General features: G+C 37.6%; 1 protein-coding gene across 3 annotated transcripts in view; it reads left to right on the forward strand.

Moving 5' to 3' along the window:
• TM2D1 (TM2 domain containing 1) overlaps window positions 1-14,677 on the forward strand; it is a 50,260-nt gene extending 35,583 nt beyond the window's left edge. Inside the window, exons 6-7 of one of the 3 annotated variants that reach the window (XM_040232713.1) lie at window positions 10,486-10,628; window positions 12,005-14,677. In XM_040232713.1, coding sequence (XP_040088647.1) covers window positions 10,486-10,596 — 111 coding nt within the window. In that variant the 3' untranslated portion in view covers window positions 10,597-10,628; window positions 12,005-14,677. The remainder of the gene's footprint in view (window positions 1-10,485; window positions 10,629-12,004) is intronic. The other 2 variants (XM_040232712.1, XM_040232711.1) reach the window with 2 other exon arrangements.
• The last annotated feature ends 9,972 nt before the right edge of the window (window positions 14,678-24,649 follow it).

Here is a 24,649-nt window from a genome sequence, read left to right on the forward strand (position 1 = left end):
AGTTTCTCATAAACCTTTTACATTCTATCATCTTTGTTTATTCTTTTCTTCTTTATTTTCTCCATCCCTAATTCTTTTCTTTTTACCATCAAGTATTATTCCTCAATGAATTGCAGTGTTTTTTCTTTGGGGCTGTGATCCCAGAACTATATTGTGCATGAACTCAAAACCTATAAAAACATACTTTACTTCACAGTGTTTATAAGAAAAATCCAGGAAAATCCTCCTTAAAAAAAGAGGTCTGGTTATTTCATCTTTGAACTGAAACAATATAAAGTCTAATGCATATATTACTAAGGTAAGTAAGCTTTAAATATAGCTATACTTACTAAAAATGCTTTCATGAGTTTATCTGTTAGTAAACTTTTATAGTTTTTCTTATTTTTTTTCTTAAAAAATATGCAAATAGCACTGTGTGAATGAATGGTATAAAACAATACATAGAATTAATTCATTTGTTTTGTGTGTTCAACAGAGTTTAAATCAGTGGTACATGTATAGCATACAATTTTTCAGTTATAGACAACTTTGTATATAACTGCTGTGTATATAGTTATTCATAAGGCAGGTCTGAAAATTTTAAAACACTAATTTTATGCTTACATATATTCATACATATGAAGGATAAATTAGGTAATTTGGTCTTTTTATCAGAAAAAATATGAGAATATTTGATTTTATTTAAACCTCTTTTCTCACTCCCACAATGAACATTTTTATTTATATCAAAACCACTGATGTGTACTTCACCAACAGAAAGAAAAGAAAATTTATTATGTTAAGTAGAGACCAAACAGCCACAAATCAGAAAGATGAAGATGGGTAGAGGGAAAATGGAAATATGTGTTGGAATGTAGAAAATCGTTAAAGTGAAGTATGTCAAGATTCTTTGTGATAATTTTAAAAAATTCATTTTCATTCCTATCAACATTGCAGAGTAGATTTCCTTAAAAGACTATTAACTGTGTAAGTAGCAAAATATACAAAGCAATATAATCTCCAAGAGAGTTTTAATTTTATAAATAAATTTATTAAATATGTCATTAGTTTGGCATTCAATATATGTAAGTTGGGGAGCTTCCCAGGTGGTGCAGTGGTAAAAAATCCACCTGCCAGTGCAGAAGATGCAAGAAGCGTGAGTTTGATCCCTGGGTCAGGAAGATCCCTTGGAGTAAGAAATGATAGCCCCCTCCAGTGTTCTTGCCTGGAAAATTCCATGGACAGTGGAGTCTGATAGGCTACAGTCCATGGGGTTGCAAAGAGTCAGACACGACTGAGCCACTGAATACACACACATGTGTAACTAAGTTTAGCACTGGGTTATATATTGTTTTTGTATTTTTTTTTTTTAGCTTTTACATACCAGGTTTGATTTTTCACACATAAATTCCTTGGGGAAGATAATTAATTTTAAATTAAATTATTAATTAATTAATAATTGATTGATTTAATTAACTAATAATTAATTTTATTAATCACCTGTAGTACTAATAGTATGCTCAACATATTCTCTCAAAATTTTTGCTGATTTGAGCTGAATGCAGTGTAACTTGTGAAAACTGTGTCTTTGTGCCAATTATAGGGAAGATAGGCTAAAGTGAGTGCTTTTCTTTAGGTCTTTAAAGTTCTAAATTTCATAGGGCACACGAGCTAATGAACAAAAAAATAAAAGTTGGTATGATAAAGTATAAATAGTAGGTTTTATACCATAAGTGAAAATGACTCAGCACCATTTAGGTATAAGTTGGGGTCCTTGCCCTAAAGAAACTTAGAATCTTACTCTCTCAGAAGTGTTGTGAGAATAACATCCCACTTATTATCAGAAATATCTCATTGGAGAAATTCTCTGGCAGTCTGGTGGTTAGGACTCCATGCTCTCACTGCCAAGGACCTATTTCAGTCCATGATCGGGGAACTAAAATCCCATAAGCCATAAGCCATGCTGGGCAGCCTATATATATATGTGTGTGTGTGTGTGTGTGTATATGTGTGTATATATATATATATATGTATATGTATATATATATATGTCTCCTTGGGAACTGCAGGCTGAAGATAAAAGAAGAGTTGTCTTGATTTTATCTTGTCTAAATTCTTGAATTTTACTGAAATTTTAAGAGCCTAGGCTTTTCAGTTCAGAGCATAAGTAAGATTCAGGTTATAGGTTCACTTCTGTGTAAGCCAGTTGATTTTGTCAAAGACATAACCTGTGCCCTTGCTCCATGAAATACATGGTCTTGATCAAAAGAAGGACTAAATGTGTAATCACTCTAAATCTGTTTCCAGTACTGGAAATGTTGGTCAATGTCCTTGATAGTTCACTAGCTGTAGGACAGCAATATATAAAAACTGCTGCTGCTGCTGCTAAGTCGCTTCATTCGTGTCTGACTCTGTGCGACCCCATAGGTGGCAGCCCACCAGGCTCCCCTGTCTCTGGGATTCTCCAGGCAAGAACCCTGGAGTGGTTTGCCATTTCCCTCTCCAATGCATGAAAGTGAAAGTGAAGTCACTCAGTCGTGTCCAACTCTTAGCGACCCCATGGACTACAGCCCACCAGGCTCCTCTGTCCATGGGATTTTCCAGGCAAGAGTACTGGAGTGGGGTGCCATTGCCTTCTCTGATATAAAAACTAGATACCAAGTGTTCCAACAAGTTTTCTCTTATTTATTTAACTCTGGAGTGATATATTGGGGAAATGACCTGGAAAACTGAGGGAACTGATGATAATTTGGGTAGTCTCTACTTTGTCACATGATCTTAACTAGGTAGATTTCACTTAGTTCACTTACCTGTGGGCAGATTTTTATTTAGTGAATGAAAGGAATGTTCAAAAAACAAAGTAGTTAGTCCTGAGACTGAGCCCAATGTTGTGTTTTCCTCAGGAGATAGAATGCTGAATCTTATTCATTTCTTGAGGAATGATGTTTATAATGGTCATTTAGGATTAATACTAATCAGTGTTTAAGTCAAATGAAGTCAGGGGATCTGACTGTATAATTTCTGGCACTGTGTGGAAATTTTAGTGCTTAATTAAAATGTGAGTAATTAGATTTTTTAATGGTCTCGTATTAAAATTAATGACATAGAAGTCAGCTCTAGACACAAACATGTAATTTAACTTTTAAGAGAATGGGAATTTACTTCTTTGGAGAATTGGGATGGACACAGGTTGCATCATTATCATCTAATTGCAGACAGCTGTGTCATTTTACTTTTTCACCAGGTTAATAGATCTTCAGGAGATGAGATGATCTTGCCAGTGTTAATATTTACATTCTTTATATGGAAGAAACTCTTAAATGGATTAGATAGTAAAATGATACATTGATAGAATTGCATGAAGTGTTTGTTTTTGTTCTTCACTCATTAATTCATCATAATATTTTAAAATTTAAGATATTTGAGTTATCTAAGCCATCTGACTTCAACAACAAGGCAAAGCCAGTAAGTAACCAAGGGATCACATCTGTTTGATAAGGTTTAGGTTTAAAAGTACTTATTGGTAACCAAAGAATGCTCAAACTACCGCACAATTGCACTCATCTCACACGCTAGTAAAGTGATGCTCAAAATTATCCAAGCCAGGCTTCAGCAATACGTAAATTTCCAGATGTTCAAGCTGGGTTTAGAAAAGGCAGAGGAACCAGAGATCAAATTGCCAACATCCACTGGATCATGGAAAAAGCAAGAGACTTCCAGAAAAACATCTATTTCTGCTTTACTGACTATGCCAAAGCCTTTGACTGTGTAGATCACAATAAACTGGAAAATTCTGGAAGAGTTAGGAATACCAGACCACCTGACCTGCCTCTTGAGAAATCTGTATGCAGGTCAGGAAGCAGCAGTTAGAACTGGACATGGAACAACAGACTGGTTCCAAATAGGAAAAGGAGTATGTCAAGGCTGTATATTGTCGCCCTGCTTATTTAACTTATATGCAGAGTACATCATGAGAAACGCTGGGCTGGAGGAAGCACAAGCTGGAATCAAGATTGCCGGGAGAAATATCAATAACCTCAGATATGCAGATGACTCCACCCTTATGGCAGAAAGTGAAGAAGAACTAAAGAGCCTCTTGATGAAAGTGAAAGAGGAGAGTGAAAAAGTTGGCTTAAAGCTCAACATTCAGAAAACTGAGGTCATGGCATCCAGTCCCATCACTTCATGGCAAATAGATGGTGAAACAGTGGCTGAGTTTATTTTTGGGGGCTCCAAAATCACTGCAGATGTTGATTACAGCCATGAAATTAAAAGATGCTTACTCCTTGGAAGGAAAGTTATGACCAACCTAGACAGCATATTCAAAAGCAGAGACATTTCTTTGCCAACAAAGGTCTGTCTAGTCAAGGCTATGGTCATGTATGGATGTGAGAGTTGGACTATAAAGAAAGCTGAGCACCGAAGAATTGATGCTTTTGAATTGTGGTGTTGGAGAAGACTCTTGAGAGTCCCTTGGACTGCAAGGATATCCAACCAGTCCATCCTAAAGGAAATCAGTCCTGAGTGTTCATTGGAAGGACTGATATGAAGCTGAAACTCCAATACTTTGGCCACCTGATGCAAAGAGCTGACTCATTGGAAAAGACCCTGATGCTGGGAAAGATTGAGGGCAGGAGGAGAGGGGGACGACAGAGGATGAGATGGTTGGATGGCATCACCAACTCAATGGACATGGGTTTGGGTAAACTCCAGGAGCTGATGATGGACAGGGATGCCTGGTGTGCTGCGGTTCATGGGGTCATAAAGAGTTGGACACGACTGAGTGACTAAACTTAACTGAAGTGGTAACCATCTTTTTTTCCTTTAACTTATTTTTGTTAGAATGCTAATTAAATATAGAAAAACAAAAATACATTTTCTAGTAACAATCAAAAGTTTATAAATTACAAGCAAAACTACAACATTATAAAGTTCAAATAAAGTAAGCTCTTTTCTGTGTGGTAAAAAATATATATACAGTACAAAATTTGTCATTTTAACCTGTTTAAGTGTACGGTTCTTTGGCATTAATTACAGTGTTACACAGCTCTCACCAGTATCTATTTCCAAAACTTTTTCATCTCCCAAAACAGAAACTCTGCATCCATTAAGCAGCAACTCCTCTTTTTCCATCCCCCAGTCACTGGTAACCTCCAATCTACTATATCCCAAAGAATTTGCTTGCTGTCTAGATATTTCATATAAGTGAAATCATACACTATTTGTCCTTTTAAGTCTGGTTTATTTCATTTTGCACAGTGTTTTCAAGGTTCATTGATATTATGGCATGTATCAGAATTTCACTCCTTTTTATGAATAATAATGTTCCATTGTACGTATATACCATGTTTCTTTTATCCGTTCATCTGTTGATGGACACTTGGGTTGTTTCCACATTTTGTCTGTTGTAAATAATGCTGCAATGTACAAGTATCAGTTTAAGCACCTGTTCAGTTAGTTCTTTGAGAGTAACTACCTAGGAGAAGATAAACTTTTATATAAAGCTAATTGAAGAAAATATCTTCATGACATTAGATGGGTTGTCTTCTTAAACAAGATCCCAAAAACAAACCGTAAAGAAAAAAGTTAATTTGATACATTAAAATTAAGAAATTTTAATCATTTCTAAAAAGGATACCATGGACTGACCAAGTAACAGTTAATAGGCTGAGTTAAAGAACACTGCGGGGGATGTGGGCTCAGTCATGTCTGACTCTTTGCGACCCTATGGACTATAGCCTTCCAGGCTCCTTTTTCCATGGGATTCTCCAGGCAGGAATACTGGAGTGGGTTGCCATTTCCTCCTTCAGGGGATCTTCCCGGCTCAGGGGTCAAACCCATGTCTCCTACATCTTTTGCACTGCAGGTGGATTCTTTACTGCTTGAGCCATTGGGGACGCTAACAATAGGAATTTATATGTGAAATATGCAAATCAATAAGATAATAGGAATTTAATAGTTAAATGAGCCCAGTAAACTAAAGGTGATTCACAAAATCACCTAAATAACTAATGTCTATATAAAGAGGTACTTCTGTGCATTTACCCCCAAATGTTCATCCTTCTCTCCACCAGGGGACAGGGGACAACTCTGTCTGTTGTAGTACTGTTTGTGGTAGGAAGAAGTTGGAATTAACCTAGATGTGGAGAATGGATATATCCTCTGTAACACCAGGCAGCAGCTATAAACACTTGCCTGTTGTACATACAGCTACCATGAAAATGCCCTAAAATCTTAGTGTACTGTGAAAATTGTTTGAAATTGAACAAGATCTACAACAGTATCGTTTGGATAATTAAAAATGGATATCCAAAGAAAATCAAATGTTTTTCAAGAATAAATATCCAAGTCATATACCAAGTTAAATATATGCCCATTATTTGTGTGGGTACCTATGGGTGGGCTACTGGGATTATGGAGAATTATAGTGGAGATATATGGATGTGAGAGTTGGACTGTAAAGAAAGCTGAGCACCAAAGAATTGATCCTTTTGAACGTGTTGGAGAAGACTCTTGAGAGTCCCTTGGACTGCAAGGAGATCCAACCAGTCCATCCTAAAGGAGATCAGTCCTGGGTGTTCATTGGAAGGACTAAGTTGAAGCTGAAACTCCAATACTTTGGCCACCTGATGTGAAGAGCTGACTCATTGGAAAAGACCCTGATGCTGGGAAAGATTGAGGGCAGGAGAAGAAGGGGACGACAGAGGATGAGATGGTTGGATGGCATCATCGACTTGATGGACATGGGTTTGGGTGGACTCCGGGAGTTGATGATGATGGACAGGGAGGCCTGGCATGCTGCGGTTCATGGAATCGCAAAGAGTTGGACACAGTTGAGCAACTGAACTGAACTGAACTGATAGTGGAGATGAAAGATTAAGAACAGAAAAACAGGAAATTTTGTGATCACTGCTTAACATTCTTTAATGTGAACTTCTAGAGTTTTCTGATTTATTCTTCTTGCTATAGTCTTTCTACCTATTGAAAAGTTTACTTCTTTAAGTAAACAGTTCAAAGTTCTTTTTGCATTTAAGCTGCAAATAAAATTTCATGGTTGAAAACAATCAGAAATGACAGGAAAGAAGAAATTAAATTTCACCCAATTCCTCCAAACCACCACCAGCGATCTTCATAGACTAGGGGTGTGATAAGATGAAAGATGCCTGTATCAAATCCCCGGAACCTGTGAATATTGTCTTATTTGGAAAAAGGGTCTCTGCAGATGTGATTAAATTTTGATATGAAGAGATTATTTTAGATTATCTGGATGGGCCCTAAATCCAATGACAAGTGTCCTTATAGGAGGCAGTAGAAAAGACACAGAGACCCACACAGTAAAGAAGGTGATGTGAAGACCTTCACCCCAAGAGATCAAGGTGATGTGGCCAGAAGCCAAGCAATGCCAAGGGGTGCCTTAGAATGGATCCTCCCCCAGAGTCTCTGCAGGGCATGTGGCTTTACTGATACCTTGATTTTAGACTTACGGGGTCCAGAACTGTGAGAGTAAATGTCTATTGTTTTAATCCATTGATTTTGTGGTTATTTGTTACCATAGCCTCAGGAAACTCATATAGAAGGATATGAAGTTGCTTTCTTATGGCTTTAGGGCTTCTCACACAAGATACATTACACCCCTTTGTATAGAATAAATAGCTTTTCACAGCATAGTGACCCTCCTGATTCCCCTCTTGGAAGATGAAGGCCTGTAGCAACCGATTGGTCCATTAATTGTCAAGTGGTCTTTCTTCTCCCCATAGATTTCAGAAATCTGCCCCAGCTTATCAAACAGAAATACTTCATGAAGTAGAATTTGGCTTCAGGCTATTTCTTAGCAGAGAAATAAACATAATTTTAGGTTTCATACTTTGTTGTCAGTGAACAAATGGCTGTACATCTTTTATACCAAGAAATCTGGAGATTTGGTAGTTCTAAGATTTGTTAATTTAGAACTTAAAGACCCAAATCCTTTATTCCCTCCTTCCCTTCTTTCTCTCCCTCTTTTCTTCCCTCCTTCCTTCCTTCCCTTTGCTATCTTCAGTTCCATTGGTTAAGATCAGTTCTTGTATCATTACTTTCAGAGATGGAAAAGCACCTTTTTCCTCTCACACACACCTTCTTAAAAGCAGATAAGCCTCCCACTGAACTTGTCTCATAGATTGTCATCTCTTTGGTGATTGATTACATGCCCAGGCTGAATCAAATCTGTGGAGAGAGGATCTACCACAATGGAACCAGTTGTTGAGGAGCCAGAATTACATAGTTTGAAGGGAAAGAAATGCTATAATAAGATTGCTAAATTGTATACAAAATTGGACCATGTATCACCAGGTAATAAAAACTGTAACCTTTAGGGCTAACTTATCTACAGGACAGGGGGAACAGAAGACCAAGACAATATATCATTCTTCTATATGTTACCTGCTACCTTGCCAAGACTGTAAAACATCTGGGCCCTAATCAATTTTTAGTTAAATAGTTATATTTCCTGAGAAAGTCAAGTGAGCTGTGGGCAGGCTTATTAGAAATGCATGATGGTAAAAGGCTATCCAATCATCTTTTTTCCTTATTTTCAACTTTTGAGATTTCTTTTTTTTTTTGACAGAAGTAAGTGAGAGTGTCAGAGGAGATGGCATAGGAAGAAAAAGATGATAGGGCAAAGGTCTTGTTCCAATCTACACAGATATTTCAGGTTAGGCCAGTTTTTAACCACGTGATTTAACCTATTTCTACTTGCTAGGCTTTCCTTTTTCTTTGTTTCTTTTGTAGAGTCTCAAAACATGTTGTAAATTCTAGTCACCCATTCTTTTCTTTCTTTGCTTAATATACATACTAGTTTCCTCTGTGACTTTGCCATTGAAGATGTTTTAATTTTTATTTAAATTCATTAATCACATTCATAAATCTCAAGACAAAGCAATTTGATCTTTGGAGGAGGTTCAAGTACATGATAGCACCTAGCAAGGTATCTAGTGTTATTTGAATATTAACATTTATAGTTCACTAGAATAAACTCCCTGTTGGCAGACTGTCTTATTCACTGTTCTCTGTATAATGTCTAGCATGGTGCCTGGACTGTAGGAATTAACTATTTGTTGAATAGCCTTTAAAACCAAATTTATCTTTAAAATGATGAATGCTCTATAGTAGTGTTCTTCAAACTCCAGTTGCATAACCCCTAAAAGAATTTTTTTCTTAAGAAACCCCTATCCTCGCATGTTTCAAGTTGACATTTCAGTTTTCCATCATAAGCTTAAAAAGTTGCAAAGGATATCATTTCTAGTTTGCAAATATTGACATATTTAAATAAAACTGTTACATCCATTTTAAAATGTATCCACAGAATACAAATAGCATAGAATTTAAAATATCCACTTAATGTAATTATTGATATACAGTTTGATCAAAATAGCATAAACATGTTACAGATATCAGCCAATCATTTGTAAGCTTAAAAAAAGTCAAATTTTACTAGGAATGCATCTTTTAAACAAGTGACAGAGAGTATTTTTGGACTCTTGATTAAAAGACATCCCTGACTCCAATATTTTGAATTATCCCCTTCTTTGACACATCAGAGATTTTTATACCTTAAGGCAATATGCCATCATGAGACTCAGTGTATTTTGATGGGGGAGGTATGCTTTACTGTTGCCAAGTTGGAGCAAGGACCACAGGGAAAGGGAAGTGGGCTTGGGACCTAGCATGGTGCTTTTATTCTAGTGTGATATCAGGTGGATCATTTTCACAAAGAGTATTTATGTGAATTAAGGATCTCAAAATGGATTCCCTTGCAGCTATCTGGGCCTGCATATTCCTTTGTAAATCCCTGTGTACCCCTAAGGCTGCAGTTTGAAGATTATTATCTTAAAGGATAAGTTGTAGAGGTCATGTTAAGTGGATTGTCACAAATGTGATTAAATGGACAAGACTCTTAGGATGAGTGTGTGTGTGTGTGTGTGTGTGTGTGATATTATATCATCTCCCTAGGATGAGTGTGTGTGTGTGTGTGTGTGTGTCATATCAGCTCCCAGAGGGAGCCTGGCTTGGCCAATATTAATCCTATTCCCTTGGATATAATAATTTGTTCAGCAGCAGGCATAAAAACCAGGCGCATCCGTCAAAGATCTTCCCTGAAATTGATGCATATATACTGAGGAAGAAAATTTTACATTCTGTTGGAAACTGCCAAGATATGTATCTAGAAGTTGGCAACCAATTGGGAACACGTGTCTGTGGAATAAACGCAGGGAGGCCAAACCAAGGGCCTCATGTGTGTGGCATTTCAGTTCTTGAGGCCTTAGTTCCCCCAGCTCTCTTAATCCTGTGAGCTTCCCTAGTGCCCTTGTCAGCTGCATGAGCTACTAAATTACTTTTTTTGCTTGAGTTAGTTTAAGTTATATTTCTGGTGCTACTGAAGTAATTTTATTAACACCTGAGAGAAGTAAACTCAAAATATTTTTTAAGTATCTTCTGTAAAATGGGTAATTTGCAAATTTTCTCTTCTAGATTGTTGGACCTTCAGATGGAAGTAGTTACATTATAGATTACTATGGAACCAGACTTACAAGACTGAGTATTACCAATGAGACATTTAGGAAAACACAGTCATATCCATGAATACTGTTTAAAAGAAACAGTAAGTGATATGTGTATGTAATCTTACTTATCTGTATAAAATTATGAGAATTTGAGAACCCGAGGAGATTTAATAGATCATCTAGTGTTGTAAACCTGTATTTTTGCTTATCAGGAAATGCAGGTTTAACTTTTTATAAAGCATTTTTGTATATGCACGTAGCTCTTGCAGTTCACAATTCATATTGCTTCTTTGTAGTAAATATAGTTAAAGGACAAAGTTCACAAGAAAAAAATAACATCAAAGCAAAAAGAGCACAAAGGTTTATATAATGGTTATGATGAAAGTTTGTGTTATAGATAATAAAGTATATTTTTTCTACTGTCTGTCCTTCTTAGGATCAGTATGATCTTTAAACTTCACTCTTCTCTTCTCCTTTCCTAAACCTGAAAGTTGATGGAGTTTCAACCCTGAAACTACTACAAGTACTTATTTTTACCTGAAGTTTGGTCCTGCCCACAAATATTATTTGTCGACCTTAGAACTGTCTAGCAGCTTTCAGTAAGGCAGAGAGAAACACAGGCTGGATGTTTTGGCACAGTCATAATCCTAGGATTTTCAGTTGACTCTGTTTCAGAGAGAGCTTCTAGAGGCCAGGAAGAGAATAATCATTCACTCTCTGTGTTTCGTGTATAAATAGGATATGAAGTATAATTTTGCCCTTAGGGTAGATTTTTTTCTTTTCTCCCAATAAAATTATGGGATTTACTTTCTAGTTATTGTCCTGAAAATTGAACAGTGACAGATCTTTCCTGGTAAAGTATAAGAGCCTTTGGGTTTAAAATGGAAACAAAGCATAGCCAGCCATCTGTCTCTCCTTCCCAGGGAGGAAATTGAGACCTAAGGAAGCTGGGACTAAGATAGACAGCTAATCAGTACAAGACTGAATCTAGAACCTAGGCCTCCTGTGCCTTCCCTGGTGGTTCTCCACTTCCCACCCCAGCCCCCACTGACTACTTCATTTTGTATTAAGTATTTTCACTTTGGAAATTGTTACTCCTACTTTATGAGAAGGATTGTGTCATTTCACATAACCTTATTTGCACATGTAAGTTGTTGTTTCTCTTCTTAAAGTATATAGACCATTTTAAAGTTATAATGTGTAAAAAGCAAGCAAATGTAATTTAGAAAACAATACCATTTTCTGAAGCCTGTTATAAAAACATTTCATTGAGATTCCAGACCAAAATTTAAAACTTGAAGGGCCCATTGAGAAGGCATATCTCTACATTGTCGTTTGTATAATTTCTGGCAGTACTTACAGAAGTGCTCCCAGTGTAAGAAAAAATGTCTTGAATAACTGAAGCATTAAAACGAGCGTCTATAAAAACCTCATTGGATTCTTTTAAAAGATTGTGTTTTAACGTTTTTTTTTTCTTTCTGTTTTAGGATTTGGGCCTCCTTGATTTTAATAGAGAACTCTCAATATATAAGACTTCCAGATTTTTCTCTCTTCAAATACCACTTTATGGATTCTTTTTAATTTTTTGTTGTTGTCAATGTTTTTGTTTTGTTGGTTTTTGTTAAAAACATATTGTTCTGAGATTTATTTAATAGAACTTGTTTGAGAGCTGTATGATAATAGTCTTTCTTAGGCTGCTGTCTCTATGAGATAGATAAATGATTACCCTGATATTAATGTCTTTTCGAAAGGCAAGTCACCACTTGTCCTTTTCGCTTCTGAAAAATAAAAGTTTGACTTATTCACATTTTTTAGTGCTTTTTTTTTTTTTTTTAAGAAAACTGTCTTAAATGTTGAATGTTGCTGGATTCTGTATTTTGATCCTTCAAAGCAGTTAATCCACGGTGGGAACAAATACCATTTATATTGCTTGGGGTTGCAGTCCTATATATGACCACCCACCTGTTTTGTTTTTTTTTTTTTTGTAGCTTTCAGATCTGTCTTTACTTTGGTATCCAGGGAGCTAAAGATCTTCAGGTAGTCTGAAACCTTGATGCGCCATGGATACTCTGGCAGTGATTCAGGCTCTGAAGTGTGAACTTTTTCCTTTTTGCTTTAGAAGTGATGCACTAACTTTTGGAGGGACCAGATGCTGACTCATGTAGCTCAGCGTGGTTATATTTGAAGCTGGATGGACAAGGTGGGAACACGGAGCAGATGATTGATATCTTGCATCTGTTAGCACTGCCCGGCAGATGCCAGCACAAGTGTCCTAGGTGATGCACCATTGTCTAGGGGAAGCAGGACTTGTACTTCAGCACTGGTTTTCCTTACTGTGTTCAGAGGGTTTTAAGAAGATGGAAATACATGAAATGTTACATCTCCATAATACTGTCTTATCTTACTTTAGTAACAGGCATACCAATTTTCAAAATTACTGGGATCTGGGCTTATCAAAAGTAAAAACCATAATTTTTCATCACTCATCTCACTCAAAAATATACAATATAGTACAGTTAGCTCACTAATATGTTAGTCATACAGTTACAGCTTCTCCAGTTGGTGGGAGATTATTAAGTATTGATACAAGAAGTGAATTTGGATTGATTCCTCATATATGTCAGGAGGGACCCCTGGCTTTTCATTAATGAAAATACTGAGTGTCTGTCATGGGGGAGGAGCTGTTCTAGATTCTAGAATAAACACAAACATCTCTGCTGTTAGGAGCTTGTATTTCCTTGGGCTCCACTTTTTCACAGTGATATTTTTGGCCTCGGTTAAGCTAGATGCCCATTTTTTAGTATTCTCTCATTCCTTTGGTTGCAGACAGTGCTTTGAAGTTTACTTCAGGATCACTCAATCTCAGATTTTAAAGTCTGTAGAGTTTCCACAGCTATATCAGTTCAATTATATGAGAAATACCTGCAGTCAGATCTTCAAACTAATCTTGCTTCCTAAGTAATTTGTTACAGTTACCTTGACCAGGTGGGAAGTCTCTTTCAAAGCAGGTGCTTCTCAAAAGTATATTCAAATAAGCTTTACTCTGATAGTTGTTGTTGGTAAAATCTAGAAATAAAGTCCCTTCACAATACACTCTTAAACCTTTAGATTTTGTTTTCACTATAAATTCCTATAAATTCTTTAGTCTTTCCAGTTTGTGTAATTCCCTGTTGCCTAATACATGTAATTCTTTTACAGATAATGTTTCTATGTCTTACTTGTTTTTTATGTGAATGCATTTAAAGCACGTGAATGCTGTTGTTTTAGTTTCATGCAGCACTATATTATCATGGCTATCTGTTAGTAGTGTGTGTAGGAATCGTATGTCAAGGCCTCTGTATGAGACGCTTTATTTGATAACCCTGCTCTTGGGACAGTGGCCAAAACTGTGAGATGGATTAGCTCAGTCATTCCTGGGATTACTCCTAAACCCTCTAGAGTAAAATGGGAAGGATTCTTTCAATGCTATAGAAGCAGTGTTCTACAGAAGCATTTACAAATTGTACTATGAAAGTCCTCAGTCGTGATCCACTCTTTGCAACCCCATGGACTGTAGCGCCCCCAGGCTCCTCTGTCCATGGGATTTCTCCAGGTAAGAATACTGGAGTGGGTTGCAATGCCCTCCTGCAGGGGTTTTCCCAACCCAGGGATCAAACCCAGGGATTGAACCCAGATCTCCCACACTGAGGGCTAATTCTTTACCACCTGAGCCGCCAGAGAAGCCCAAGAATACTGGCGTGGGTAGCCTGTCACTTCTCCAGGGGATCTTCCCAACCCAGGAATCGAACCGGGGTCTCCTGAATTGCAGGTGGATTCTCTACCAACTGAGCTACTGGAGAAGTCCTACAAATGGTACTACTTCAGCCTGAAAAGATAAATACAGTTTCCAGAAGTACCTCTTTATCCAAGAAGACTTCTTACCTCCACTGTATTAAACTAAAGGACCGCTAAGATTTCAAAGATTCTGTTATGTCTGCAGCCAGCATTTTTTTCATGAGACCACAAGGACTATAAGAAATATTAGTTTGACAGTTTGTTTTATAAAAAATTTCTATGTCTTTTTCTTTTATTTTAACCTAGATGCTTAAGGCTGAGTTAGGTTATTATTATACTGATAGGCAGCCAGAAAGCTAAAATAGATGGAAACTAGCAAAAAACAACAAAGAAAAATCAGTGCCTAAAAAGTGCAAGTCTAAGATGTTAGACTTAACATCCTCTTTCTCATTCAAATACCGTAAATGTAGATGTTACCCAAAGTGCTGGCACCTTCCTTCTTTGCCTCATTAAATCAGAATCCATTTTGCTTTCTTCTATTTACAAAATTAATACAACCTTAATATAGAAACTTTAGGGAAAGACCAAAAAGTACAAAGAAAGAACAATTTATTCCACAGCTCAAAGTTAACAATGATAATATTTTTATGTATGTCCTAGTAGTTTTTCCATGCATGTATTTTCATTTTTCTTTGCAAAAATGAAATATTACCCATACTGTTTTGTAGCTCACTTCTTTGTATTGTAAATATTTTCTTTCAATAAATAATCTTTTACAAAGTTATTTATAATGGCTGCTGAGTATTTCATGTCTGTATCATTATTTATGTAATTCTGTATTATGTATTTACCTTATTTTAATAAATGAACAATGTACATTTCTGATTTTTTCCTCTAGAATTGTTATTCTTAGTTTAAAAGTAATCATATATTAAAATTTTGATACATACATCTAGTCGTAGTTAACCAGGGAAATAGAGAAAGGATGAAGTAAAATAGCCCAAACCAAAACACCAAAGTCAACTCTTAAGTATTCTTGTGCAGACTAACTGCAGACAAAATGCTGCAGAGACCTGCAGCCACCCCCTTGCTCTACAGTTAGACCACCGCTTACCAGTGCTGATTGCTGCCCTTCACATCCCATGGGCTGAAGAAGAAAAGCCAAACTTTGAGAGCAGGATAGCTGCTAGAGAAAGGAAGCTGGGTGTGGGTATTGGGGAATGGTAGCAGATCTGTCATTAATATTTTCACAGGATGTCATATAGTCGACTGAATTATCTAATTGTCCTCTTCATGATGAGAGGCAAAGATTTTTAAGGGTACATAGGAAGCTCATTCATAATGGGGAGGTAAATTTGGGAAATGAGAAAAGTTACTGACTAGGAATGAATAAAAATTCTGTACAGCACCAAGTACCAAACAAAGTCCTGGAATAGTGTTTCTGTAGTTAATCATCATGGTACTCATTCCTGTATCTTTTAAAACAGAGCCTAATTCTTAGTAAAGGTAGCAATGCTCTTAAAGCTAGTCTTTGATGAAGAAGCAATGTTATTTTCTATCTTAGAAAATATGTTTTTAAAGAAAAATGTTTATTGAAACATTAAGGTTTAAAATCAAATTTTCAAGAAAATTTTGTTAAAAATTCCTTTTACAAGGACTTTATACAAGATATTATGCTAAGCTCTATGTTTTGTTTAGCTACTCTTTTTGCAACCCCATAGACTGTAACCCACCAGGCTCTTCTGTCCATGGGCTTTCCCAGGAAAGGATACTGGAGCGAATTGCCCATTCCTTCTCCAGGGGATCTCCCTGACCCAGGTATCAAACCTGGGTCTCCAGCATCTCCTGCATTGGTGGGAAGATTCTTTACCACTAAGCCATCAAATTCAGTCCCACAAAGATTGAATCTCTTGACCAAGGTCATGAAATAGGTAGTACAACCAAGATTTAAATCTAGGTCTATTAACTGCTATACTCCTGCAATGTGATAATTGCAATTATCTCATTCTTTGAAATAATACTGCTAATGATTGTGTACTGCAGATTTTTTTTTTAGTATGTTGTTTAATGTTTTCAGTGAGGATGGGATTATCTCCATATACTGAGTCTTTTAAAAAGAAAAAAAAACTTACTCAAACTTCTCAATTTTACATCATGCAAATACAAGTGTTTTATGAATATTAAAACTATGATATAGCAGTGATTATTGTCAAAACCTAAAGATGCTGTTGTGCTGTGCTGTGCTTAGTCTCTTAGTCATGTCTGACTCTTTGTGACCCCATCAACTGTAACCCACCAGGCTCCTCTGTCTATGGCGATTCTCCAGGCAAGAATATTGGAGTGAGTTGCCATGCCCTCTTCCATGGGATCTTCCCAACCCAGGGATTGAACCCAGGTTTCCCGCATTGCAGACAGATTCTTTACCAGATGAACTACCCCGGGAAGTCCAAAGATGCTGTTAACCTCGTCTGGTGTTTGCAGCAGTTTCTAGACCAAAATTCTCATTATGTGTGTGTGACAGCAGGAGAGATGTTAGATAAACCATACTGTCATGTTCTGCTTAGTGTTGCTGAGGTCAAATGAAACTAGAGGCATGTGGGTGGTTGGATTGCAGCTGAATTTTATTTATTTAGGTTTTTTTTTTTCCAGCTTATCTGAACTTCTAAAACTTCTACAGTAAACATGCATTATTTGCATGGATGTATTTGGCACCATAAATAATAATATGAGTTGTTACTATTGTTTAGTGACTAAGCCGTGTCCAACTCTTTTGGGACCCAGTGGACTACATAGCCTGCCAGGCTCCTCTGTCCTTGGGATTTCCCAAGCAAGAATACTGGAGTGGGTTGCCATTTCCTTCTCCAGGGTTTCTTCCCGACTCAGGGTTTGAACTTGCAGCTCCTGCTTTGCAGGCAGATTCTTCACCACTGAGCCAGCAGGAAGTCCCTAATAGTATGGGTGAATTAGAACAAAGAGCTCAAGAAAATTTTGTTCTCTTCTTCTCCTTCTTCTTCAAGATACACTTATCCTGATTTCTAATGTGATTCTGACTTTAAAGAATAGGGGAGCTTCAGGATGGGGAACAGATGTATATCCATGGCTGATTCATGTCAATGTATGGCAAAAACCACTACAATATTATAAAGTAATTAGCCTCCAATTTAAATAAAGAATAGATACATGTAAAAGAAAAAGGCAGATCTAACACATGATATCAAAGGTTTGTCACCCCAGCAGCACAGTTTGTTGAGAAAAGCACAGAATTTGGAATCAGGCCTGAGTTGTCTCCTGTCTTTACAACTAGTGTCGTTACTGTAACAGTTCTTAGGCCATCTGTCTTCATATAAATAGGGATAATAATACCAGTTAATGTTGAGAGGTTAAGATGACATAGATAATAGTCACTATTTATTAAAAATATATTTTAAAGGAATGGAATGATGGCATTAGACTTTGAGGAATTCCATCTGAAATTTGCAAAGGTTCCTTACACTGGAGCTCTAGTGTGGTTATACCCTCAGTAAAACATCAGTGGACTTTAAAATTCCTTTTACGGAAGAAACGTGGGATGTGTTCTTTAAACATTGTTTACCTACATTTTTCTTATCTCCAGTTGTCGTTATCTGTAGCTACTCTGTGCAATAAGGGCCCCAAATGTCTCTTTTCTCAGGAAAGTAGTCTTCCTGGAGTGTGCACTGCTTCAAGACTCTCCTGACTAAGAGAAGGCTGCAAGATTTTGTTTTTGTTGCTTTTTAATCTGAAGTTCTCTGGAGATATTTATCTAATAAATTTAGAAATGTTGCTATGAAGCAGCTGTTCAGTCTACTTTCAGCCTAAATTAAGGCTAATTGCAAGCAATCGCTGTGCATACAACAGAATGTTGCTTTTAACCTGTCTATGTTATCAGAATATGCCAAGCATGTGGAGATTAAGACTTGAAAAATGATTAAGGTTAGAGCTATTTGGACTGCATATGCCAAAGAAAAACGTTGTTTTACCAGAACACTTTAGAAAGTGTGTAGTGTTTGAACTTTTAATCAAGTGAGCTAATTTTATATTTAAGAGAGTATGATTATGGAGGCTCATGGACCCATCTTTGATCTTCAGACATACCTCAAAATTTAAAGACTTATTGGAATTGTGAAATTCATGTACTATTGTAGCACAAGAAACATTAGGAAGAATGGCATGTCTTCTTTATATGATTATGATTGAGTGGTCTGAGACATCATATAAATTAAGTGCAGCAAGTCTTTAAAAAGGTGTTCAAAAAATGAATTCGTTGTTTATTAATTCTCAACTATTTATTGACCTACTGTGTGTCCCTTCTGCTCTTGCCTTCCTACTATATATTCTTCACACAACAGCCAAATGATAAAAGTAAATCCAGAAGGTGTTGCTTTTCTCCCAAATCTCCAATCCTGCTTCAGATCTCCTGTCCGTCAAATGTGCCAAACAGGTTCCCACCTCAAGATTTTCATCCTGACTCTTTCCTTTGCCTGGAGTGTTCTTTTTCAGGTTTTTGCCTGACTTGGTTCCTCACTCATTCAGGTGTCTGCTCAAGTATCGTCCCTGACAATACTGCCCCAGCCCTCCACTGGTCACTCTGAATCCTGATTCTGCTTCATTCTCTTCACAGCATATATTGCTACAGGAAATTACATATGTTTATGTAGTCTCTCTTTCTCCTACTCAAATGTAAGCTTGGTGAGGACAGGGACTTTGTTTCATATAGTACTGTGTTCTTAGTGCTCAGAACAGTTCCTAGAATATAAGAGGTGCTCAAAAAATGCTTTGTTTAATATTTATTTTTTTCTTCATCTATTTGGCTGCACTGAGTCTTAGCAGCTGCACACAGGATGTTTCAGCCGTGGCATGTGAACTCTTATTTGCGGCCTATGGGATCTAGTTCCATGACCAGGGATCAAACCCAGGCCCACCTGCATTGGGAGTGTGGAGTCTTAGCCACTAGACCACTAGCAAAGTTTCCCAAAATGTTTTTTGAGTGAATGGGAACTCTAGAATGGGTTAACTGGATATAAATTAATCTGAGATTAAATAACCTTCTACTTTAGAGTATTTTGTTTTGTTTTGACTTTATTTTTTAATTGAAGGATAATTGCTTTACAGAGTTTTGTTGTTTTCTGTCAAACATTAGGAATTGTCATCCAAACATGGTCCCAACCCTAACTCTTGTCTCGGGCTGGGGTGGTGGGGGTGGTAGGGTGGGTGAAGAAATGAGCCTATGCTGACTTATTGAAGTCCTTGATGATCCCAGGGCTTAGAACAATGCCTGGCACAGTGTAAGAATTTTATAAACATGAAATTCTTACCTAGGAATGGGAGATTACTGGAGGGAGTTCTCAGACCAATCAGTAGATTGGTAGAAAGAATAGGAAGGCGGGGTTGGGAGTGGTCTACTAAATCACCTAATATGCTTCATATTATGATGTGTCGTCATGTACCTTCCTGACCTGATTGCCTCAGTCCTCGTGGTCACCTTGTAAGGCAGGCCAGTTAGCCTCCTGTCCAGTGATAAAGGTCCTTTATGTATAGATACAGATTACTTGGGCTTCCCAGGTGGCTCAGTGGTAAAGAATCCACCTGCCAAGGCAGGAGATGCAGGCTCGATCCCTGGGCCAGGGAGATCCCCCGGAGAAGGAAATGGCGACCCGTGCCAGTATTCTTGCCTGGGGAACCTCATGGACAGAGGAACCTGGTGGGCTACAGTCCATAGGATTGCAAAAGAGACAGACACAACTTGGCGACTAAACAACAACAGCGGTATACTGTTTGCCTCTAAGATGTTAACAGGAAGCTTTAGCTAAATGTTGTGCTTCTCTGCACAACTCAGGCTAGTTTCTGATTCAACCTTTCACTATCTACCCACCATCCCACTTTATCAGTGGCTATGTAGGGTAATGCTTTAAGCTCATAGTCTTTAGGATCAAATAAATCTGCCACATGTTATGGGTAAACTTAGAATCTTAGTGTCCTTATTCTTAAAATGGAGATATTCTCTTCCTCATATGACTGTTGATGGTTAAATAAAGTAGTGTATTTCACGGTGTGTGGTGCACATATATATATATTTAATAAGTGATTCCAGGGATCAAACTCTGGTCTCCTGCATTACAGGCAGATGCTTTACCATCTGAGCCACCAGGGAAAGCTTTCCCTTAGAAAATGACAGATTGTTTTTAAGATTTTGTATTTCTTATCTCATGTAGTACTTAACACTTTTGCAAGGTCAGTAACTATCATTTATCCTTATTTTATGCATAATGAGACTAAGATAGATTAAATGACCATCCTTACACTGTTAGCAAACTTGAAACCAAGTCTAACTCCTAAGCCCATTGCCTGTTCTAATCACCACACCATTCTAAATCCTTATTAATCCTGTGTGAGTAGATAGTTGGGCATAGATCTCTTATAACGCCCTACTGGAGGTTTTTGTTTGGTTCGTTTTGGCCACGCTGCTTGTGGGATCTTAGTCCTCCAATCAGATTGAACCCCAAATTTTGGCAGTGAAAGTGCAGAGAGCTAACCTCTGGACCACTGGGAATTCCTAGGCTGTTTTTTTTTTTAAATAAAAAAAGAAGAAACAAAGTTATAAGAGTCTAATGATTTGTTATTAATGTCTAGCCTTGAACTTCCATAATACTCTTCACTGACTATGAAAAGTGTTCATTTTCTTTAAAGCAGAGTTCAGATATAGTTCACTCTGAGAGGTCAAAATGACCTGCTTTGCCTAGCTGACTCCCATATTCACCTCGTGTAGAAAGAATAGTTTGTGGTTTCCTAAAGTGAGTTATTTCATGTTCTCAGTTGTGTGTGTGTGTCTATGTATATATATATGGTTTTATTTGACTTGTTTGTTTATTGTTTTGCTATTGCTCAGTAGAAATTCTTATGGACTTTTTCCCACACTGGAATTTTCCATAGAGTCTTTAGGAATATCTGACAATCATCTTTTTCAGATTTTCCCCATCTCTGTCCATTCACTTTAACTTTAGGTATATTAGCCCCTGCTTGCTTCTGTTGCCTGTAATAAAACCTGCCATTTGCAGGTTCAATCCCACCCAAACCCTGGATCAATAAAAACCAGAGCTGGAAGACATAGTAGCCTTTCCTCAAGAAACAGTGGAATCTGGAATTGTCCATTATTTATGTACCCAGGGAACACTGGTCCTTAGGAAGGATTTAGCCATAGGAGTGTCTAATGACACATCAGGCTATGGCTTTCTTAGGTGAGCCTATATTTGTGAAAGGATTATTTGTCTGCCTATATTTTGCCTAGAGACTTATGAGAAGCAGAATAATAGGCCCCCAAAGATGTTCATGTCGTGATCCCCAGAACCTTACATGAAAATAAAGACTGCCTATGTGATTAAAGTAAGGATCTTAAAATGGGAAGATTATCTTGGATTATCTGGATGGGCTTAAAACAATGACAAAAGTACTTATAAGGGAAATAGAGAGGCAGGAGAGCCAAAGAGGAGATGACTGAAGCAGAGGTCAGAGAGAAGAGATAATTGGAAGTTCTATACCACTGGTTTTGAAGATGGTGGAAGAGGCCACGAGCCAAGGAATGTAGATGGACCCTAGAAACTGGAAAAAGAAGAGATTCTCCCCTAGAGCCTCCAGATGAATGCGACTCTGCTGATATCTTGAGTTTAGTTCAGAAAATCCCACTGTAGACTAATAACCTCCAGAACTACAAGATTATAAATGTGGGTTATTTTAAGCTACTAAGCAATAATAGGAAACTAATACTCTTGCCGGGAAGGTCCCATGGATGGAGGAGCCTGGTAGGCTGCAGTCCACGGGATCACTAGGAGTCGGACACAACTGAGCAACTTCACCTTCACTTTTCACTTTCATGCATTGGAGAAGGAAATGGCAACCCACTCCAGTATTCTTGCCTGGAGAATCCCAGGGACGGGGGAGCCAGATGGGCTGCTGTCTCTGGGGTCGCACAGAGTCGGACACGACTGAAGCGACTTAGCAGTAGCAGCAGCAGTCAGTTATTATGTTCAAAGTGTGTTATTAATAGACTGCATATTGTTGGATCATACTTTTCTTCCATTTTCTAATCTTTGTCATTTAATTAAAATATTTAGACAATTTGCATTTAACTTAATTATTCATATGTTAAGGCTTATGTCTGCCATTTTTGTTACTTGTTTTCTCCATTCATTTCTCATTTTATCTTTTTTGCCTCCTGAGTACTAGTTGAAATTTTTAAAACATCCATTTTCCTTTATTTACAATGCTTTTGAACACATCACTTTGCATGATTTTCTTCAGTCATTGCTCTGGATATTATAAGATACATACCTAAACTTATCATGATCTATTGGTAACATTTTACCCCTTGAGGTAAAGTACTAAAAGCTTACTTCTATTTAGGCTCCTTTATCTTTCCTACTTTTAAAATGGTACAGCAACAATAGAAAACTAAGATGGGCTCAAACTTCATTTCACACATGGCTATTCAGATGAGCTTGGGAATTAAACTTTCTAGGTTCAAATTCTACCCTCCACACTTAATGTGCTGCTTGACCTTGAGCAAGATCCTTTATCCCTCAAGCCTCAGTTTTCTCATCTATAAATTGGGAATGAACTAATAAACTACCCATTAAAACATTTCTGCTTACTTACAACATTTTCAAACTTGTTCTCATTTTCATTTTTTTCATATAATAAGCTTTATTTTTTCGAACAGGTTCACAGCAAAATTGAGCAGAAGCTTCAATTCTCATATACTCCTTGCCCCCAAACACATATGAAAGAAAAGTGAAAGTGAAGTCACTCAGTCATATCTGACTTTGCCACCCTATGGACCGTAGCCTACCAGGCTTCTCTGTCCATGGGATTTTCCAAGCAAGAGTACTGGAGTGGGTTTCCATAGACTCCCCTGTTATCAACGTTCAGCAGCACTGTGGTACATTTGTTACAGCTGATGAACACTGACACAGCATATTCACCCAGAGTCCATAGTTTACATTAGGGTTCATTCTTGATGTTATAAATATATAATGACAAATATATAATGGAAAATCAGGCTTCCCTGGCAGCTCAGCTGGTAACAAATCCACGTGCAGTGCAGGAGAACCCACTTCAATCCCTGGGTTGGGAAGATCCCCTGGAGAAGGAATAGGCTACCTACTCCAGTATTCTTGGGCTTCCCTGGTGGCTCAGCTGGTAAAGAATCCACCTGCAATGCAGGAGACCTGGGTTCAATCCCTGGGTTAGGAAGATCCCTGGAGAAGGGCATTGCAACCCACTCCAGTACTGTTGCCTGGAGAATCCCCATGAATAGAGGAGCCTGGCGAGCTACATTCCACAGGGTCACAAAGAGTCAGACATGTCTGAGCAGCTAAGCACAGCACAGCACAGCACAGCACATTTATCCTTTCATCTACTGAAAGATATCATGATTGTTTCTAAGTTTTGGCAGTTATGAATAAAGGTGCTATAAACATATGTTTCCCTTGGACTGCAAGGGGATCAAACCAGTCAATCCTAATGGAAATCATTCCTGAATATTCACTGAAAGGACTGATCCTGAAGCTGAAGCTCCAATACTTTGGCCACCTGATGCAAAGAACTGACTCATTGGAAAAGACCCTGATGCTGGGAAAGATTGAAGGTGGGAAGAGAAGTGGACAACAGAGGGTGAGATGGTTGGATGGCATCACCAACTCGATGGACATGAGTTTGAGCAAGCTCCAGGAGCTGCAGCCTGGTGTGCTGCAATCCGCGGGGTCACAAAGCGTCAGATATGACTGAGCAACTGAACTGAACTGGAACATATGTGTGAAGGTTTCTGTGTGGACAAATATTTTCAAAGCCTTTAGGTAATTACCAAGGAGCATGATTGCTGGACTGTGTGGTCAGAATCGTTTTACTTTTGTAAGAAATTGTTCAGCTGTCTTCCAGGATGGCTATACCAGTTTACATATCACTAATATTGAATGAGCGTTCTATTGCTCCACATCCTCACCAGCATTTTGGTGTTAGTGTTTTGGGTTACAGCCATTCTAATAGATGTGTAGTTGTATCTTATTGTTTTAATTTGCATTTCCTTGATAAGATATGGTGTGGAGCAACTTTTAGTATGATTATTTCCATCTCTATAATTTTTTTCCCCCTTAACCTCATTTTCTTATTTTTTAAAATTAATTTATTTTAATTGGAAGCTAATTATTTTACAATATTGTGATGGTTTTTGCCATACATCAACATGAATCAGCCATGGATTTACATGTGTCCCCTCATCCTGAACCCCTCTCCCACCCCATCCCTCTGGGTTGTCCCAGAGCACCGGCTTTGAGTACCCTGCTTCATGC

The sequence above is a fragment of the Oryx dammah genome, unplaced genomic scaffold, assembly GCF_014754425.2.
Source record: "Oryx dammah isolate SB20612 unplaced genomic scaffold, SCBI_Odam_1.1 HiC_scaffold_28, whole genome shotgun sequence".
In the NCBI taxonomy this organism is placed as follows: Eukaryota; Metazoa; Chordata; class Mammalia; order Artiodactyla; family Bovidae; genus Oryx; species Oryx dammah.